This window comes from Chrysemys picta, chromosome 2 (genome assembly GCF_011386835.1).
Source record: "Chrysemys picta bellii isolate R12L10 chromosome 2, ASM1138683v2, whole genome shotgun sequence".
Lineage (NCBI taxonomy): Eukaryota > Metazoa > Chordata > Testudines > Emydidae > Chrysemys > Chrysemys picta.
Genome location: NC_088792.1, coordinates 60,161,409 through 60,176,660, shown reverse-complemented (window position 1 = coordinate 60,176,660; position 15,252 = coordinate 60,161,409). Strand labels below are relative to the sequence as shown.

At 48.7% G+C, this 15,252-nt stretch overlaps 1 protein-coding gene across 2 annotated transcripts in view; it reads right to left on the bottom strand.

Moving 5' to 3' along the window:
• LOC112061440 (ATP-dependent translocase ABCB1-like) overlaps positions 1–13,870 on the bottom strand; it is a 65,757-nt gene extending 51,887 nt beyond the window's left edge. For both annotated transcript variants that reach the window (XM_065583267.1, XM_065583268.1), the window contains exons 1-7: positions 13,682–13,870; positions 5,332–5,438; positions 3,654–3,741; positions 3,515–3,563; positions 2,477–2,630; positions 1,456–1,534; positions 1,067–1,258 (exon numbers count right to left, since the gene is read on the bottom strand). In XM_065583267.1, the coding sequence (XP_065439339.1) occupies positions 1,067–1,258; positions 1,456–1,534; positions 2,477–2,630; positions 3,515–3,563; positions 3,654–3,741; positions 5,332–5,380 (611 nt within the window). In that variant the 5' untranslated portion in view covers positions 5,381–5,438; positions 13,682–13,870. The remainder of the gene's footprint in view (positions 1–1,066; positions 1,259–1,455; positions 1,535–2,476; positions 2,631–3,514; positions 3,564–3,653; positions 3,742–5,331; positions 5,439–13,681) is intronic.
• Positions 13,871–15,252: the final 1,382 nt, after the last annotated feature.

Sequence of the window (15,252 nt, the reverse complement as noted above, 5' to 3'; positions counted from 1 at the left end):
AAAAAAGAGATTTGTTAACTTTGATGAATGCCTCCTCTTCACACATTTTTCTGTTTTGCTGGAGAGAAGCTTGTCAGAAATTTAACTGTTCAAATCATTGGGTAGAAAGAATTTTGGACATGGGTACTGAACAGCAGTAATGGCTCTTTGTGGGGCTAGGAACTAGCAGATCACAACTCATTTTCTGTGATGTAACCTCTAGATAGACTTCTGCCATTGCTACCCCTGCTCATTCACACGTGACCCAATTCATTTATGCAATATCCAAAAGGAATAATCCATACAAAAACAAAAATTCACCCCCAAAACCTTTACATTACGTTTTCCTCCAACTTCCCCTATGTATTCTATTAGATTTTAAGTTCTTTTAGGCAAGGAATATCTCCATTTTGCCTCCGATACAGTGACAAGCACTGTGTTAGTAAATTATTATTTGGAAAACCACTGTGTGTCACACTAATTTTCTCTTGCTATTTACATACGTGGGAGCTAGGATTGGTGAAATTCAAGCCTCTCTCATTCCCTTCAGGATTCACATCTTCCAAAAACTGGGCATATCCCTCCCTGCAAAAATTAAATCTGGAGAAACTCTTCATACCCTGATCATATCTTCCTCTGAATCCCTGCACAAGGGACCTGATCCAAAGTTTCCTAATGATTTTAATTGGTTTGGGATCAGGTTCAAAATGATAACATAGTGCCCATAACTATGAGTGCAGTTTCATTTCATACAATGTCAGGGGTTTCAGTGTTTGTAAACTAGCTGGAGACAGCAGAGCTGTTTATCTACAGTAGTTTGCAAAACAGCTCATAGACACTACAAAGCTAATGTCAGAGGAGTAAGATATTGCATTTCAAAGCACAGGCCCTCACAATGGAAATGTCACTGAAATTCTGAAAATGAAGTGAAAAATGATAACGAATTCCTCCCTCAGACAGCAGTAATATTTTGGGTCTTAGTTAAAAAGGTTTCCTGGAAATTCCCTGTAGCTAATTCTATAAAGGTAAACATCAGTCTTCTTTTTGGCTCATGTTCCTGATGCATAGATAAATAGAGCCTTCTCACGCCGTCAGTCGGGTGTTCAACGTTCCATTCTGGCTGGTATCAAACCAAGCCATCTCCTGGTGAAGTATTGCGAAAAAAAACTTTTGTCGGATTCTTGCGGTCTGTCTTGCAGCTGAGGTCAAAAATGTCCAGACTTGGACGGTGCTCAGTATCACTACAGCAAAGCCAATACCCGCATAGTAGTAGGCAAACCTGTAGTAAAACAGTAAAAGTCCATAAGGTCAATTGCATCTTGCAAGATACGTTAGACACATCAGGTCACATTCAACCCTGCTGAAGAAAATGAGATGTAATTGAGGGCCAAATTTGGCTTACAGTCTAATGGACAAAAAAAATATATAGAAACTACACTGTGCTATTCTTATGAAAATAATTGCAGAGGTTCTTACCTGCTCATTTCAGCTTCTATATCCAAACCTGGAATTGCTGGACAAGTAGAGTTACTATTCATCACAGCTGAAAGATTAACTGTAACATAGAAAAATATTCAGTTTTATTAGAACAGGCATAAAAGAAAGCACGGTGGTTAGGCCATAATCTTATGGGTGTTTTGTAGGACACTACACTCCCTGCAACAGCTCTGTAGATTTTCATGGTGGCCATCATCCTTCCAGTGGAGGATCAAACAGGGCCAACTTCTGAGTCAGCTCAGAGGGTTACTGTAGAGTGATGTCATGGATTTAGCTCACTACGTCAATGGGCACTGGTCAGATCATAGCTTCATCTGATCTGACCTTCGGATTCCAACAAAGGGCAATATCTGATTTTTCAGAAGTTGATAACTCCCCCTTCTACCTCACATAAGGCAAAATTTATCCAGGCCGACACCATAACTCTGACTTTTATGCACCACTGAGGTTCCACCCAAGCCTCAAAACTGGGCCCAAATGTGGTCCAAGTGGTGGCTCAGCCTTTTGCTGACTGTCCGCAAAAAGGAAAATTTTGCCAATAATGCACCAAACCAATAGTGCAAAACTGTTCAGACCTGGGAGAAATAGGAGACCCCTTCCAGGTGTCAGCACATATATTTTACAGTAAGTCACGATTGCCCTTTTCATAAGCTTAGCTCATATAGAGGCAAAATAGTATTAATGGTCATATTTTGTTGTTTTAAAAATCCAGTCACAGAACTTGATTTGGTGACCTCCTGGGACAGTGAATTCCATGGATTAACTATAAGCTATAGAAAGTAGTAAATCATTTTATAGTTACCAAATGTACTGCTCTGTAATTTATCAAGTCTCTAGTTTGCTACACTATACAGCAGGGTAAAAAGGAAGGACTCCTCAGAATTCACTATGCTCTTCATGGCTTTTAACACCACAGCAGCACTCCATCCTGAACCTCTGCCAATCCAGTAAATAAGAGACCCTAACAAATATTTTCAGAAGTTGAATAAACTTTATTTACCTGAAGACATATGTACTGCTTGGCCAATCGTCACAAATCTGTTTGTCATCTCTCCAATGACAACGATAATAAGTGGCAGCCCTGTTCCATTTGCAACAGCTGCAATCAAGCCTATTATCATCAAAATGATATCCAGCCAATCGGCATACCCAAACTACATGAATATCAAGAAAAAGGTATTAATTGAAGGTTGACAAATTCACATAATTGTCACAATATCCTACTGAGACACATAGAATAGGATTTGTTTTTACATAGCACCATTCGCCATTTGGGTATCCCAAAACACTTTATGAAGCAATGAATTAGATACTGTGAAGGCAAACATAGCATTTGGGATAAACTTTGAAAAAGCTTACACACAGTTTTAGGCCAGTTTTTATTGAGGGACTTAGGACATGTTGGCAGGATGGCAGGATGAATCCCCTAATCTGCAGAAAAAAGAATATATCTTACATTTTTCACAAAGTGATAACATCACCTGTGCAACTCACTGCCTCCCTGTGTGCATTCTACTACATCCCATATTTACTCAGTGCATTTAAAATGTAAACAAGAACAGGTAGTTGACAAATATTTGGCTGCTGCCTACCAATAGAAACGCATATGTAGCAGTTATCACATTTAAGAAAAACACAGCACTTGTTTCCCTGGATAATTCATGAGACATTATGCACTAATGGTAAAATTATCTCCAGTTGAGAGAGCCAGGGCAAGGCCCTATTTATCGCACATGCTTCACTTTAGTCCTTAAAATGGGTGAATTTCACTCCGTCATGGTGCTAGTGCTGAAACATCATCAAGCACTGGCACTTAGCTCTGGGTGGACTTTGCACAACAGGCCATATTTTTAAAGAGGGAAGCCTGAGATCAACGCACAAAAATGGCTGTGCGGCAATACTAAGTTTTGCACAGACCTCTTTCTTCTCTTTCGAAATGCAGTATTGTGGTTGCACATTAATCTGTTACCATAACGTACAACAGACAAAGAAAAGGAACAACGAGAAATAAAATTAAACCAATAAACTATGCACTAACCAGTTTCAAAATGCCAACCATCTTTTCCTTTGACTTCTCATTTTTCTTTCTAAAGAGATTAATGCAAAATTAATGCAGGCCCTTTCTTGAAAGGCAGGGCAAGAAATTTAACAGCGTATTAAGATCAAGGAACCCCTACTTTTTCTTGTTCTTCTGTAATTGGTCATTTTGCTCAGGTTTTTCATCATGTTGGAAAGCAGGATTGTCATAGCCATTACTTGTAGATTCTGTGGAGGAGAAAGTAGGTTTTGCTTTCACAAATAGTAAGGTCTTTTAAGTCAGCTTCTTATGAAGCACATTAAATCCCTTTCTGAATGATCTGAGCACCAAAACAGTTGATTTTTTAAAGCAGGAAAACTACATTTTTCACATGCTCTTGAAACAGCTCAATCACTTTCAGTTTTTTCCTCCCCCAAAATCACATCCAAGCTGAGAACAAACAAACTAATTTTAAGGGAAGTCATTAAAGACTAACTTGGGTCTCAGTCTTGCAAAAACTGAGGGTATGCCTAAGTGTATGTCTACACTAGAAGTGCTAGAGGGGCACAGCTGCAGCTATGCTCTCTGTAGCATATACATTTACTACAATGATGGAAGGGATTAGTGAATCCACCTGCTAGGTTGATGGAAGAGTTCTTCTGACAATCTAATGGTGTCTACATTGGGGCTTAGGTTGGCTTATCTATGTCTCACAAGGGCATGAATTTTTCACACCTCTGAGAAATGTAGCTAGGAGGACCTAACTTTTAGGTGTAGACCAGGCCTTTGTCTTTTCAGGATTGGGGCCTTAGAGTGGAACAGGCATACTTATTATTTGTTGGTATTTCAGTAGTACCTACAGCCCTCAACCCTGTGCTATGGCTGTACAAACACAAGCAAAAAATGAGGATCTCCACTTAAAAGAGTTTATAATCAACAAGTGGATGAAAGAAACAGACAGAGGAATCACAACGGAATAGTGAGGTGACTGTGAACTATAGGATAAAAGATGGTCAAAACACACCAACTGTCTGTCCTATCTCAACCTGAACTATAACTACTGTGTTTTCCATCACTAGTTTTTAGAACACCTTTGTAGAGACTTACAGGACACTATTATGTTTGCTTTGATTATATAACAATTCAAATTCAGTTAACTAGTTTCTGACTCACATACTGGAGCATGTATCAGGGAGTAGGCATGTTCATCTGTATTCACAAAAACAACAAGGAGCCTGGTGGCACCTTAAAGATGAGCAGATTTATTTGGGCATAAGCTTTCGTGGGTACAAAACCTCATTTCTTCAGATGCATAGTGGAGCATTTGCACGCTTAGGCCCCATTGCTGATGCATGTAAATAACTTTAGGCATGTGAGCGGCCACATTGAAACTCCATGGGACTACTCATGTGCATAAATGCTCACAGGATGGGAGCCTTAGTTATTTTTAAGCTCAAGTGCCTCACTAGACACACCAGGGTCACTTAAGTTAATAGAAAGGCCACACAGAGCTATGCCCAGCCAGTGCTGTGACTAAGTTAAAAGAGAATACATGTATTCAGTGCTAGCTAAGAATATTTTCTGAATGCTGTTTCCTCCACAGAGATCCCCAAGAAGGATCCATACTCGCTGGGTAAAGAAACCACAGAAGAAAGCTTAATAGCCAGAGTAGCATGATTTGTGGAGGACGATGGGAGGGCTGATCTGTTTTTCCATTGAAATCCCTCATGGCTACCAGACAAGATTCAAAATGTGGCTTAGTTTTGTGGCAACGGAGTACATCCTTCCAACAACTAGCCTAACATTCAAAAGACGAAACAACTAACTGAAAAACTTACTAGGATTAGGTGGTTCCTTTTCTGTGTAATTTATGAAATCATCCTTCATTGTGTTATTCTGTTGTATGGTTATTAGACTTGCAGAAGTAAATCACTTTAGGTAAAATCTGCATACACAAGAAAACAGCACAACCTTTCAGAGACAATAGCCATTCAAAGAGTTCACATTAAGATATGTTTATGTTTCTTTATTAATTGTTTGTTTCCTTTCAACAACTTTTCCTAGGGAATAAAAAATATTTATCATTACATACTACTTTTACATCAGGGTAAATTACTTTTCTAAAGAACTATGTTCATTTTTAAAAATTAGGACAACAATGTGGCCTGCTTCCTGGGGGTACCCAGGGCTGTGGCCACCTGCCCTTAGCACGAGAAAGCCTTGTCTGTGCCTGATGGGTATCAGCTCCCCGATTCCAGGTACCACAGGCAACACAAGCACTCCCCTCTAGGCCTAGGCAGGCCCTGCTGTCTCTTTACAGGTTAGCGATAGGCACATTCCAAACCCTGAGCTTCAGGTATTGTTGCTTTCTGTTCATGCGAGAAGGACCAGGGAAGTGAGAGGGTGAAGGAATAAGCCTCCTAACATCTTGGTGCCCTTGACTCAACTGCATCGCATCGGATAGGTGAGTGGCAGCCTGTAAGTCCCCCTCCCCAACAATCCGCGCAGCTGCTTGGAGAGGGTATAGCGAACTCTCGTGATGGTAATTAAATTATACCAGGGGGTCAGGTAGAGTGGCTACTACCTAGGGTTACCATCCGTCCGGGTTTCCCCGGACATGTCCGGCTTTTTCAGTGTTAAATGGCCGTCCGGGGGGGATTTCTAATCAAGTAGAAATGTCTGGGATTTCCCCCTTCCCCTTGTGCGGCGCGGCTGATCGGACGCCTGGCCTGATTGAAAGCCGCTCACAGCCACTAGGGCCTCTAGCAGCCAGAGTCCCTCCCCCTCCCCCGCTCCCTCCTCCCCCACAGAGCAGCCGGCAGTGTTTGATTCCATGTGGAGCCTGCAGCTCTCCCTCTGCCGGGTGAGCAGGGGGAGCAGGGCAGGCGGCGGGATGTGTGTGTGTAGAGGCTGCAGGGGCCGGGGGGTGCAGAGGCTACTGGGCGAGTGGGGAGCAGGGGGCACAGAGGCTGCAGGGGCAGGGCATGCAGGGGGTGCAGAGGCTGCAGGGCGAGTGGGGAGCAGAGGGCACAGAGGCTGCAGGGGCTGGGGGGGGTGCAGAGGCTGCAGGGCGAGTGGGGAGCAGGGGGCACAGAGGCTGCAGGGGCTGGGGGGGTGCAGAGGCTGCAGGGCGAGTGGGGAGCAGGGGGCACAGAGGCTGCAGGGGGCGGGGGGGTGCAGAGGCTGCAGGGCGAGTGGGGAGCAGGGGGCGCAGAGGCTGCAGGGGTGGGGGGGTGCAGAGGCTGCAGGGCGAGTGGGGAGCAGGGGGCGCAGAGGCTGCAGGGGCGGGGGGGGTGCAGAGGCTGCCAGGCGAGTGGGGAGCAGGGGGCACAGAGGCTGCAGGGGCGGGGGGGATGCAGAGGCTGCAGGGGCAGGGCAGGCAGGGGGCGCAGAGGCTGCAGGGGCGGGGGGTGCAGAGGCTGCAGGGTGAGTGGGGAGCAGGGGGCGCAGAGGCTGCAGGGGCGCGGGGGTGCAGAGGCTACAGGGCGAGTGGGGAGCAGGGGGCACAGAGGCTGCAGGGGCTGGGGGGGTGCAGAGGCTGCAGGGCGAGTGGGGAGCAGGGGGCACAAGGCTGCAGGGGCCGGGGGGTGCAGAGGCTGCAGGGCGAGTGGGGAGCAGGGGGCGCAGAGGCTGCAGGGGCGGGGGGGGTGCAGAGGCTGCAGGGCGAGTGGGGAGCAGGGGGCGCAGAGGCTGCAGGGGCGGGGGGGATGCAGAGGCTGCAGGGGCAGGGCAGGCAGGGGGCACAGAGGCTGCAGGGGCGGGGGGGTGCAGAGGCTGCAGGGGCCGGGGGGTGCAGAGGCTGCAGGGCGAGTGGGGAGCAGGGGGCACAGAGGCTGCAGGGGCAGGGCAGGCAGGGGGCGCAGAGGCTGCAGGGGCGGGGGGTGCAGAGGCTGCAGGGTGAGTGGGGAGCAGGGGGCGCAGAGGCTGCAGGGGTGCGGGGGTGCAGAGGCTACAGGGCGAGTGGGGAGCAGGGAGCCCAGAGGCTGCAGGGGTGCGGGGGTGCAGAGGCTGCAGGGCGAGTGGGGAGCAGGGGGCGCAGAGGCTGCAGGGGCAGGGGGGTGCAGAGGCTGCAGGGCGAGTGGGGAGCAGGGGGCGCAGAGGCTGCAGGGGCGGGGGGGTGCAGAGGCTGCAGGGCGAGTGGGGAGAGCAGGGGAGCGCAGAGGCTGCAGGGGTGTGGGGGGGTGCAGAGGCTGCAGGGCAAGTGGGGAGCAGGGGGCGCAGAGGCTGCAGGGGTGGGGGGTGCAGAGGCTGCAGGATGAGTGGGGAGCAGGGGGCACAGAGGCTGCAGGAGCGGGGGGGTGCAGAGGCTGCAGGGTGAGTGGGGAGCAGGGGGCACAGAGGCTGCAGGGGCGGGGGGATGCAGAGGCTGCAGGGGCAGGGCAGGCAGGGGGCACAGAGGCTGCAGGGGCGGGGGGTGCAGAGGCTGCAGGGTGAGTGGGGAGCAGGGAGCGCAGAGGCTGCAGGGGTGGGGGGTGCAGAGGCTGCAGGGCGAGTGGGGAGCAGGGGGCGCAGAGGCTGCAGGGGCGGGGGGGTGCAGAGGCTGCAGGGTGAGTGGGGAGCAGGGGGCGCAGAGGCTGGCAGGGGCGGGGGGGTGCAGAGGCTGCAGGGCGAGTGGGGAGCAGGGGGGCGCAGAGGCTGCAGGGGCGGGGGCTGCAGAGGCTGCAGGGTGAGTGGGGAGCAGGGGGCGCAGAGGCTGCAGAGGTGGGGGGGTGCAGAGGCTGCAGGGTGAGGAGGAGCAGGGCAGGCAAGGGCATAGGGGCTGCGGGGTGAGTGGGAGCAGGGAAGCACTTAGCAACCCCAACCAAGATCAGAGCGGGAGGGAGGAGGGGGAATGCAGGGTGCTCAGAGGAGGGGGCAGAGCTGGGGCAGGGACTTTGGGGAAGGGGTTGGAATGGGGGCGGAGAAGGGTGGGGTTGGGGCAGGGCTGGGGGTGGGGAAGGGGCGGAGTTGGGGCGTGGCCGGGGACCCGTGGAGTGTCCTCTTTTTTAAATGTTTGAATATGGTAACCCTACTACTACCGCCACGATGCTTCTGTCCCCAGAATCCTTTACAGCTATTCTGAGGGAAAATGGGCCCTTTTCCCACAGAAATGGTCTATAAGGGACTGCTGCAGGCAGCAGGTGGAAGAATAATCTGATCAAATGATTTGACTATTGGGCAATGTAATCAAAATCACTAAAGGAATGTCAGGGGTTTCTATTGGAAGTTAACTTGACTGCCACTGGCTGTATCTGGTTGTACAAGATGGAAGTGTAATCAGGGTACAGTTGTGTAAAAAAGTAATCACAGTGCAAGGATGTTAGGCAAAAGATAATTTTGTGCGTGTGCATAGGAAAAGGAAAAGGCGAGCAACACTGAGCCTTGGGGTGGCTCTGGGGGATCAGACTGTCACTTTGGGGGGTGCATGAAAACTCTGTGGGCACAGGGGAGGCAGTTACACCTTGTGTAAAATTAATATGGCTAATATAATGTTATGGAAGTTAAACTATTTCCCAGGACATGTGCAGTGTATATTGGAAAAGGGGTAAAACATGGTACTTGATTAAAATCCTATTAGGGCTCCAAAAGGAGCCACAATCGATTGTGCTTTCTTTTTCAGATCTCTGTATGTTTTGGAACAGGAGATGAAAGTGAAAAGTAATCAGAACTCTGGTGGAAGTGAAATGTGTTTCTTTTAAGACACTCTCTGAGCTGCTGATAGCTTTGAATCCAAAAGCAAGCCAAGAAAGCCTCTGTGTGGATGCAAATTACCTAGCTGATGGGGGAAGGAGGAAACTGCCCATAAGTAGCAGCACAAAGAACCTGCAAATAATGAATACACCTGGTCAGCAAACAAGCTACTAGAAGGCTCAGATTATGGCCCTCCAGAATAAGGAGGTGAAAAAACAAGTCAAGCCTGAAAATAAAGGGGACAGGTTAACCCTAAGGGTGTGTGTGTGTGTGTGTGTGTGTACACAGAGCAGAAATCTGAAGCTGTCTCTCAGCTATTACCTGAGAATAAACGTAAAGTTTGGTACAGCATAGAAACTATTGCAAACCTGCTCTGTTGTACAAGAGGGGAAACTGAGGCACAGTTTATATGCATAAATTTCATAAATGACCAGTGAGTGGGATAATTCACTAGCCTGACTATAGAACAAAATAAGGACAGCCTGGAGGTAATTCTTCTGTTTTTCCTGCAATTAGCAAGGAAATTTGTAAAAGGAATTGGTATTATTTTTAAGCTATAATCTGTCCCCACCAGAGGGGGTGGAAATTATTTCTTTTGTTTTTCAGACATTCTACAAGCATGCTGGCGCCAGCGGAAGAATAACCCAAAATACCATGGATCTATGTTTTGTGTTGTTTGTCTGTGGTGTTTATCTTGTTGCTAGCATGACGTGGATGGGGGATGGCTTCAAAAGGCTGACCTGACGGGGAGATGTGTATGGGAATGCAAAATGCTCAACTAGGAGGCCAGCACCTGTGTAATAACTACCATGGTGCCTGGAAATAGAACAGCAACTAAGGTGGGCCCCCACAAGCCCTATGGGAATAATGACAAGGGGAGGAGCTCACTGGGAATCAATGGAGGGGTGTGTAAAATGGTGTAAATCCAAAGAAGATGTTTGGATGTGCCCCTCTCCTATGACTATGGAGGAGCAGAATCAATGGCCTATGGCAAGGGGTGGACAATTGGGTGTATTGTGTATAAGGTGTTTTGCTGAAAATGTACATATTACTAGGGGGCACAATTACACCAGCCCTAACCAAACTACACACATCTACATGCTGCTATCTGGACTTTGGAGCACAAATGGATCTGTAAATCTTATTGTTGTGAATAATTTTACTGAAATTTAACTAACCAATCCTAACACATTGTAACATAGTTATTTAACCAATTATATCCCACCACCTTAATTGGTTTACACCCAACAAAATTAATTATACAACAGACAGAAACAATCACAGAACCAGACAGAGATTATACAGACAAACAATAGGGAAAGTGGAGACTACAGTGATAGAACAATACAGAAATGAGGATTTCACATCTCAGCTATTGATAAGTGAGTTCTTGCCAGACAGGATGCTATCAAACTAAGTTTCCTTTTACATCTTCTAGGCTCTTCCCTTTCTCTGGAGGTGATAGGAATAGCAGGACAGGATTGTATTCCTAACAGCCCAATAGCACCTTCTTTCCATGTGACTATTTTGGAATGTGAAGATGTGACCGTTCACTTCTCAGCTTACGGCTGCCTCTGCTGCTTAGCCAAAGGCCTACTTAGCCTAAGAACAGAGCCTCAGACTGTCACAGTATGAGAAGGCCCTTACACAGACAGACAGTGATTTTGATTCTTTCTTTTATACCTCTATAACTAGTTAAGTGATAAGAATACACGTAAATTCTTAAAGTATAGGCTTTTACAGACAGGCTTGAATATCTATATCCTAACCCCCCTCCCCTTTTTTTTTTTTCCCCCTTTTGGGATCCTCCTGCCCAGGTATCCCTGGAAAAGCTTAGGACATATGGCGACACATTTCCTGATAGGGCCAGGGATCAAGGTGGAAGGTGGTCCATATTCCGTTTGTCCCATTGCCCCTTGTGTAGAACAGTGCCCTGCACCTTCTCTCGTACGGGCATACCACACCTATTCCAATTAGTGTTCCAGACTTCCCATTAGAGTGGGCCCGAGAAGGTCGGGTCTGGGTTGTCTTGCACACTGCGGGGTGGGGAGGGCTCATTGCATTACTTATAGATTATCTCCATATGCAATGTAACAAAAGTACAGTTAACCATACACAATCCACAGCAACACAGAGTCCTGACCACTGCAGTATGTTCCAATATCCGAGCCACCACCAAAACACTGCCTCTCCTCCTTTGACAGGATTAAGATCTTAATGTGTCCAGTTGCTGGCAGTTGCAACAAGCTGTAACAAGCTGCCCCTGCAGGTTTTGCATGCTTTTGTCTACATCATAAGTCCATTGAACGTCCACAGAGAAATGGGTTACTGTCCAAACCAACTTAACCACTTGGTATGGAATCAGGCAGTGTGCCCCGGTTTGATTGGTTAAGGTATAGCTAAGCAGAACTCAAGTTTTACTATATAGTGTGTAGTCAATCAGGAAGTGGGACGGGGGGGGAAATGGGAACAGGGACTGGGGGTGGGGGAACTGGAATCATGTTTTGCTAAGGGGGGGTGGGAATGGGAACAGGGAGACAGGCAAGGCTCTGTGGTGTCAGACCTGGGAAGGGGGACACTGAGGAAGGAAACTGGAATCATGCTTGCTGGAAGTTCACACCAATAAACATTGAATTGTTTGCGCCTTTGGACTTCAGGTATTGTTGCTCCCTGTTCATGCGAGAAGGACCAGGGAAGTGACAGGGTGAAGGAATAAGCCTCCTAACAAGAGGGAAAGGAGGTCTGGTGCTGTCTGAACTTACAAGACAGCATGCCCCCAAAACCCACTCTCTCTCTCCCCCCACATACATACAACACACTCCCTGTCAAACTCCACCCCCACCCCCATTTGAAAAGCATATTGCAGTCACTTGCATGCTGGGATAGCTGTCCATAATGCATCACTCCCAGTGCTGCTGCAACTGCCACAAATGTGGCCACGCCAGTGCACGCCAGTGCGCTTGAAGTGGTCAGTGTGGACAGACTGCAGTGCTTTCCCTACTGCGCTCTCCGAAGGCTGGTTTAACTCAAAGTGCTCTACATTTGCACGTGTAGCCATGACCTAATACAGGATACCTCCTCCGGTTCCATTTCTGGCTGAATGATCAGGAGACTGATTCAGACAAGCAGGTCCTGCCTAGGGATCACTGGATATGGATTAACTGCCCACTCCCTTCTGACAGTGCTGACAGTCTTTAAAGCTTGGAACCCATGGGTTCTAAAATCCCAGATTTGGTGTGAGCTGGCTGCAGGGCAGGCAGGCTGGAAGCAGTGAATGGCAGGAGAGACAGGCTATCTCCTCTGGTTGCTGGCAGGCGGTGACAGGAGTATTGTCCACTCCTAGGCCTTTTCTGCAGGCTGGGGTTACAAGTTAGGCCAGGTGCTGGGCCTGGAAGTGCTGTGCTGGCAGACTGCAGGCAGACCTGCTCTCCCCTCTGCTTCCCAATTGGTCTCTCCCACATGGCGGGAAAGCCGAGCTATTCATAGCCTTCCTCCTCCTTTCCCAGGGCTCCCAGGACTCCAGGGGTGATTTAAAGGGCCAGGAGTTCCCAGTCGCCCCCCGCTACCACCCCAGAGCCTTTAAATCTCCGCCTGAGCCCCGCTGTTGGAGCCCCGGGGGTAACGGCGGCGGCCCAGGTGATGTCCCACAGCGGAGCCCTGGGCCCTTTACATCACCGACAGAGCCCCGGCGTCGCCTGGCTGCTGCTGCTGCCCTGGGGCCCGGGGCTCGGCTGCGGTAGCGGCAGCAGATGTAGTGTATTAAAGTGCTCTCCCTAATAATGTGCTACTTATTGTGTACTGAGTCCAGAAAAGAGGAAAAAAATGTAAGGTCTAGAAAACATGACCTATGAGGGAAGTAGCATCTTTTTACAAAAGCTGTTTCTTACAATTTGTACTATAAATAACTGCTACAGATAGCACATTTCTACAGGTAGCAGTTTCACATATACTATAGTGCAAGAAACTGCTACCTGTTGGCATTTGCTACACCAGGCAGCAGTTTACGACAGTAGCACATTCCTACCCTGAGCAGCTTAATACACTACACCTGTCTGGTCCCGACAGGATCGGACCCTCTTACTTTCACCCACCCCCATTCCCCCGCAGTGGCCACGATCCCTTTGCTTTCAGTCCCAGCGGCCAGGGCTCCCTTGGTGCGTGTCCCTCCGAGCTGCCACTGGCCATGGAGCGCGCAGCCCCCAGAGACGCGGCCCCGCTCCTGCCGGGGAAGGTGCCCCGCTGCCCGCGTGCGGCGGCCGGGGAGCGCCGCTGAGCCCCCGTGGGAGGAGAGCGAGGAGCGCGGAGCGCGGAGGGGCTGGGCGAGGGCTTTGCTCGGACACGCCGCTGGCGCCAGAGCGGCTGGAGCTTCCCCATCGCTCAGCCCTGGGCCGACCCCAGGCGGCTCCTGCCCGGAGCGGGGGGTGTGATTGTGGAGGCAGCTCGGTAAAGCCTGTCTCGGGGGATGGGAGAGATTCCGCAGCAGGAGACTGGCCCCGTCCCAGCGGTTCTGAGCCTCACCTGCCCGCTGCTCCCAGAGCGGCTGTGACTGCGGAGTGCCCACACCTGCCTTCGCTCCCTAACCAAGGCAGAGTCCCCGGTGTGGTGTGTCCCAGACGCTGCTCTTCCGAAACCTCAGTGCCCGCCTTACCCTGCCCCTTATAAACAACAGGCTGCTTCCCGCCGCCCAGTTTTCAGCTACCTTGTTTCCCTTCCTCCACGTACCGAAGGATCAAGTTTCAAGGTCATGCTCTGGGGCCCCCTTGCCACATCTCCTATCAGTGATTCCTTCCCCACAGTTACCCCCCGCCCAAAAGAAGAAAACCATTTCTGGTGAAGACATGCCGCTGTGTGGACCAGAAATGGGTAAAAGGACTAAAGCCTCCAATTGTGGTTCTTTCCCGCTTAAATGATTTTAAATGTCTCCTAAAAAGTTCAGAGAGTTGATTCAGAAAAACAGCTCAAAGGTCAGATTCTTCACCACACTTGTAGGGACGTCCATCAGTTAAGTAAGTAGAATCATAGAATATCAGGGTTGGAAGGGACCTCAGGAGGTCATCTAGTCCAACCACCTGCTTAAACCAGGACCCATCAATCCCCAGATAGTGTTTTTTTTTTTACCCTGTTCCCTAAATGGCCCCGTCAAGGATTGAACCGGAAAACTTTCACAATCTGAAAAGTTATGCAGACTTTACAGTACCCTGTGGCTCCCCACCCCTTTCCACTGTGCAAAAATAAAATCCGATAATTATCTTCCTATCCATCTGGGTGCTGATATCATCCTCATCATGCTGGAATCTGAGTGCCCAAGGTTTTTGGAAAGTTGGGGAAACTAGTGGTAGTTTTGCCTGATTAAGGAGTTCAGGACTGGGCCATGTGTGCTGATTCCTCCTTTCATTCCCCCCCCCCCCCCCCCCCCCCAAGATTCAGGGTAAAATGATATAATTCCCTTTGAAAGAAAAAGCAACGTTTCCCATCGCTTTCTTCACTCCCCCCCACCACTACCTTTTACTTTACAGCTGCACTTCAATATTGCTCAAAGCCCTATATTGCAAGTCTGTTTATTTCTAGGGCCCCGCGCTCTCATTACCATTACATTATTTTTTTGTTGTAAAATTTATTACAGGACTCAACTTCAGTCCTCATTATGCTAGGCATTGTACAAAACACATTGGGACAGGGACTTATTCGTCCTAAGAGTTCATAAATACCTTGGCTTCCATAGCTCAGAAGTCTGTGTCTGTAGATTAGCAGGGGGGAAAAGGTGAGCAGCACAAATACATGATTGTCCCAAACTGTGTTAATCCCAATCGAGTCAATGGGATTTTTGCCATTTCAGTGGGAACAGGAACAACTCCTGCATCCACACTAGGAGCATTTTGCAGTATACTGCAGTATACTGGTATAGCTTTACTGGCAAAGACTTTTCAAGAGTAGACCTGGCCATAGGTTTAGTTTTGCTCATGGATGAACTCAGATACCATAGTGTGAAAGTGAAATGAATTATATTAAAGAAATAGAATGAATTAAAGAATGCTGTGTGTACCTTTAAGTAGAAATGAGAAATGCTGCAAGCCAGGAGGCAGGAAAGC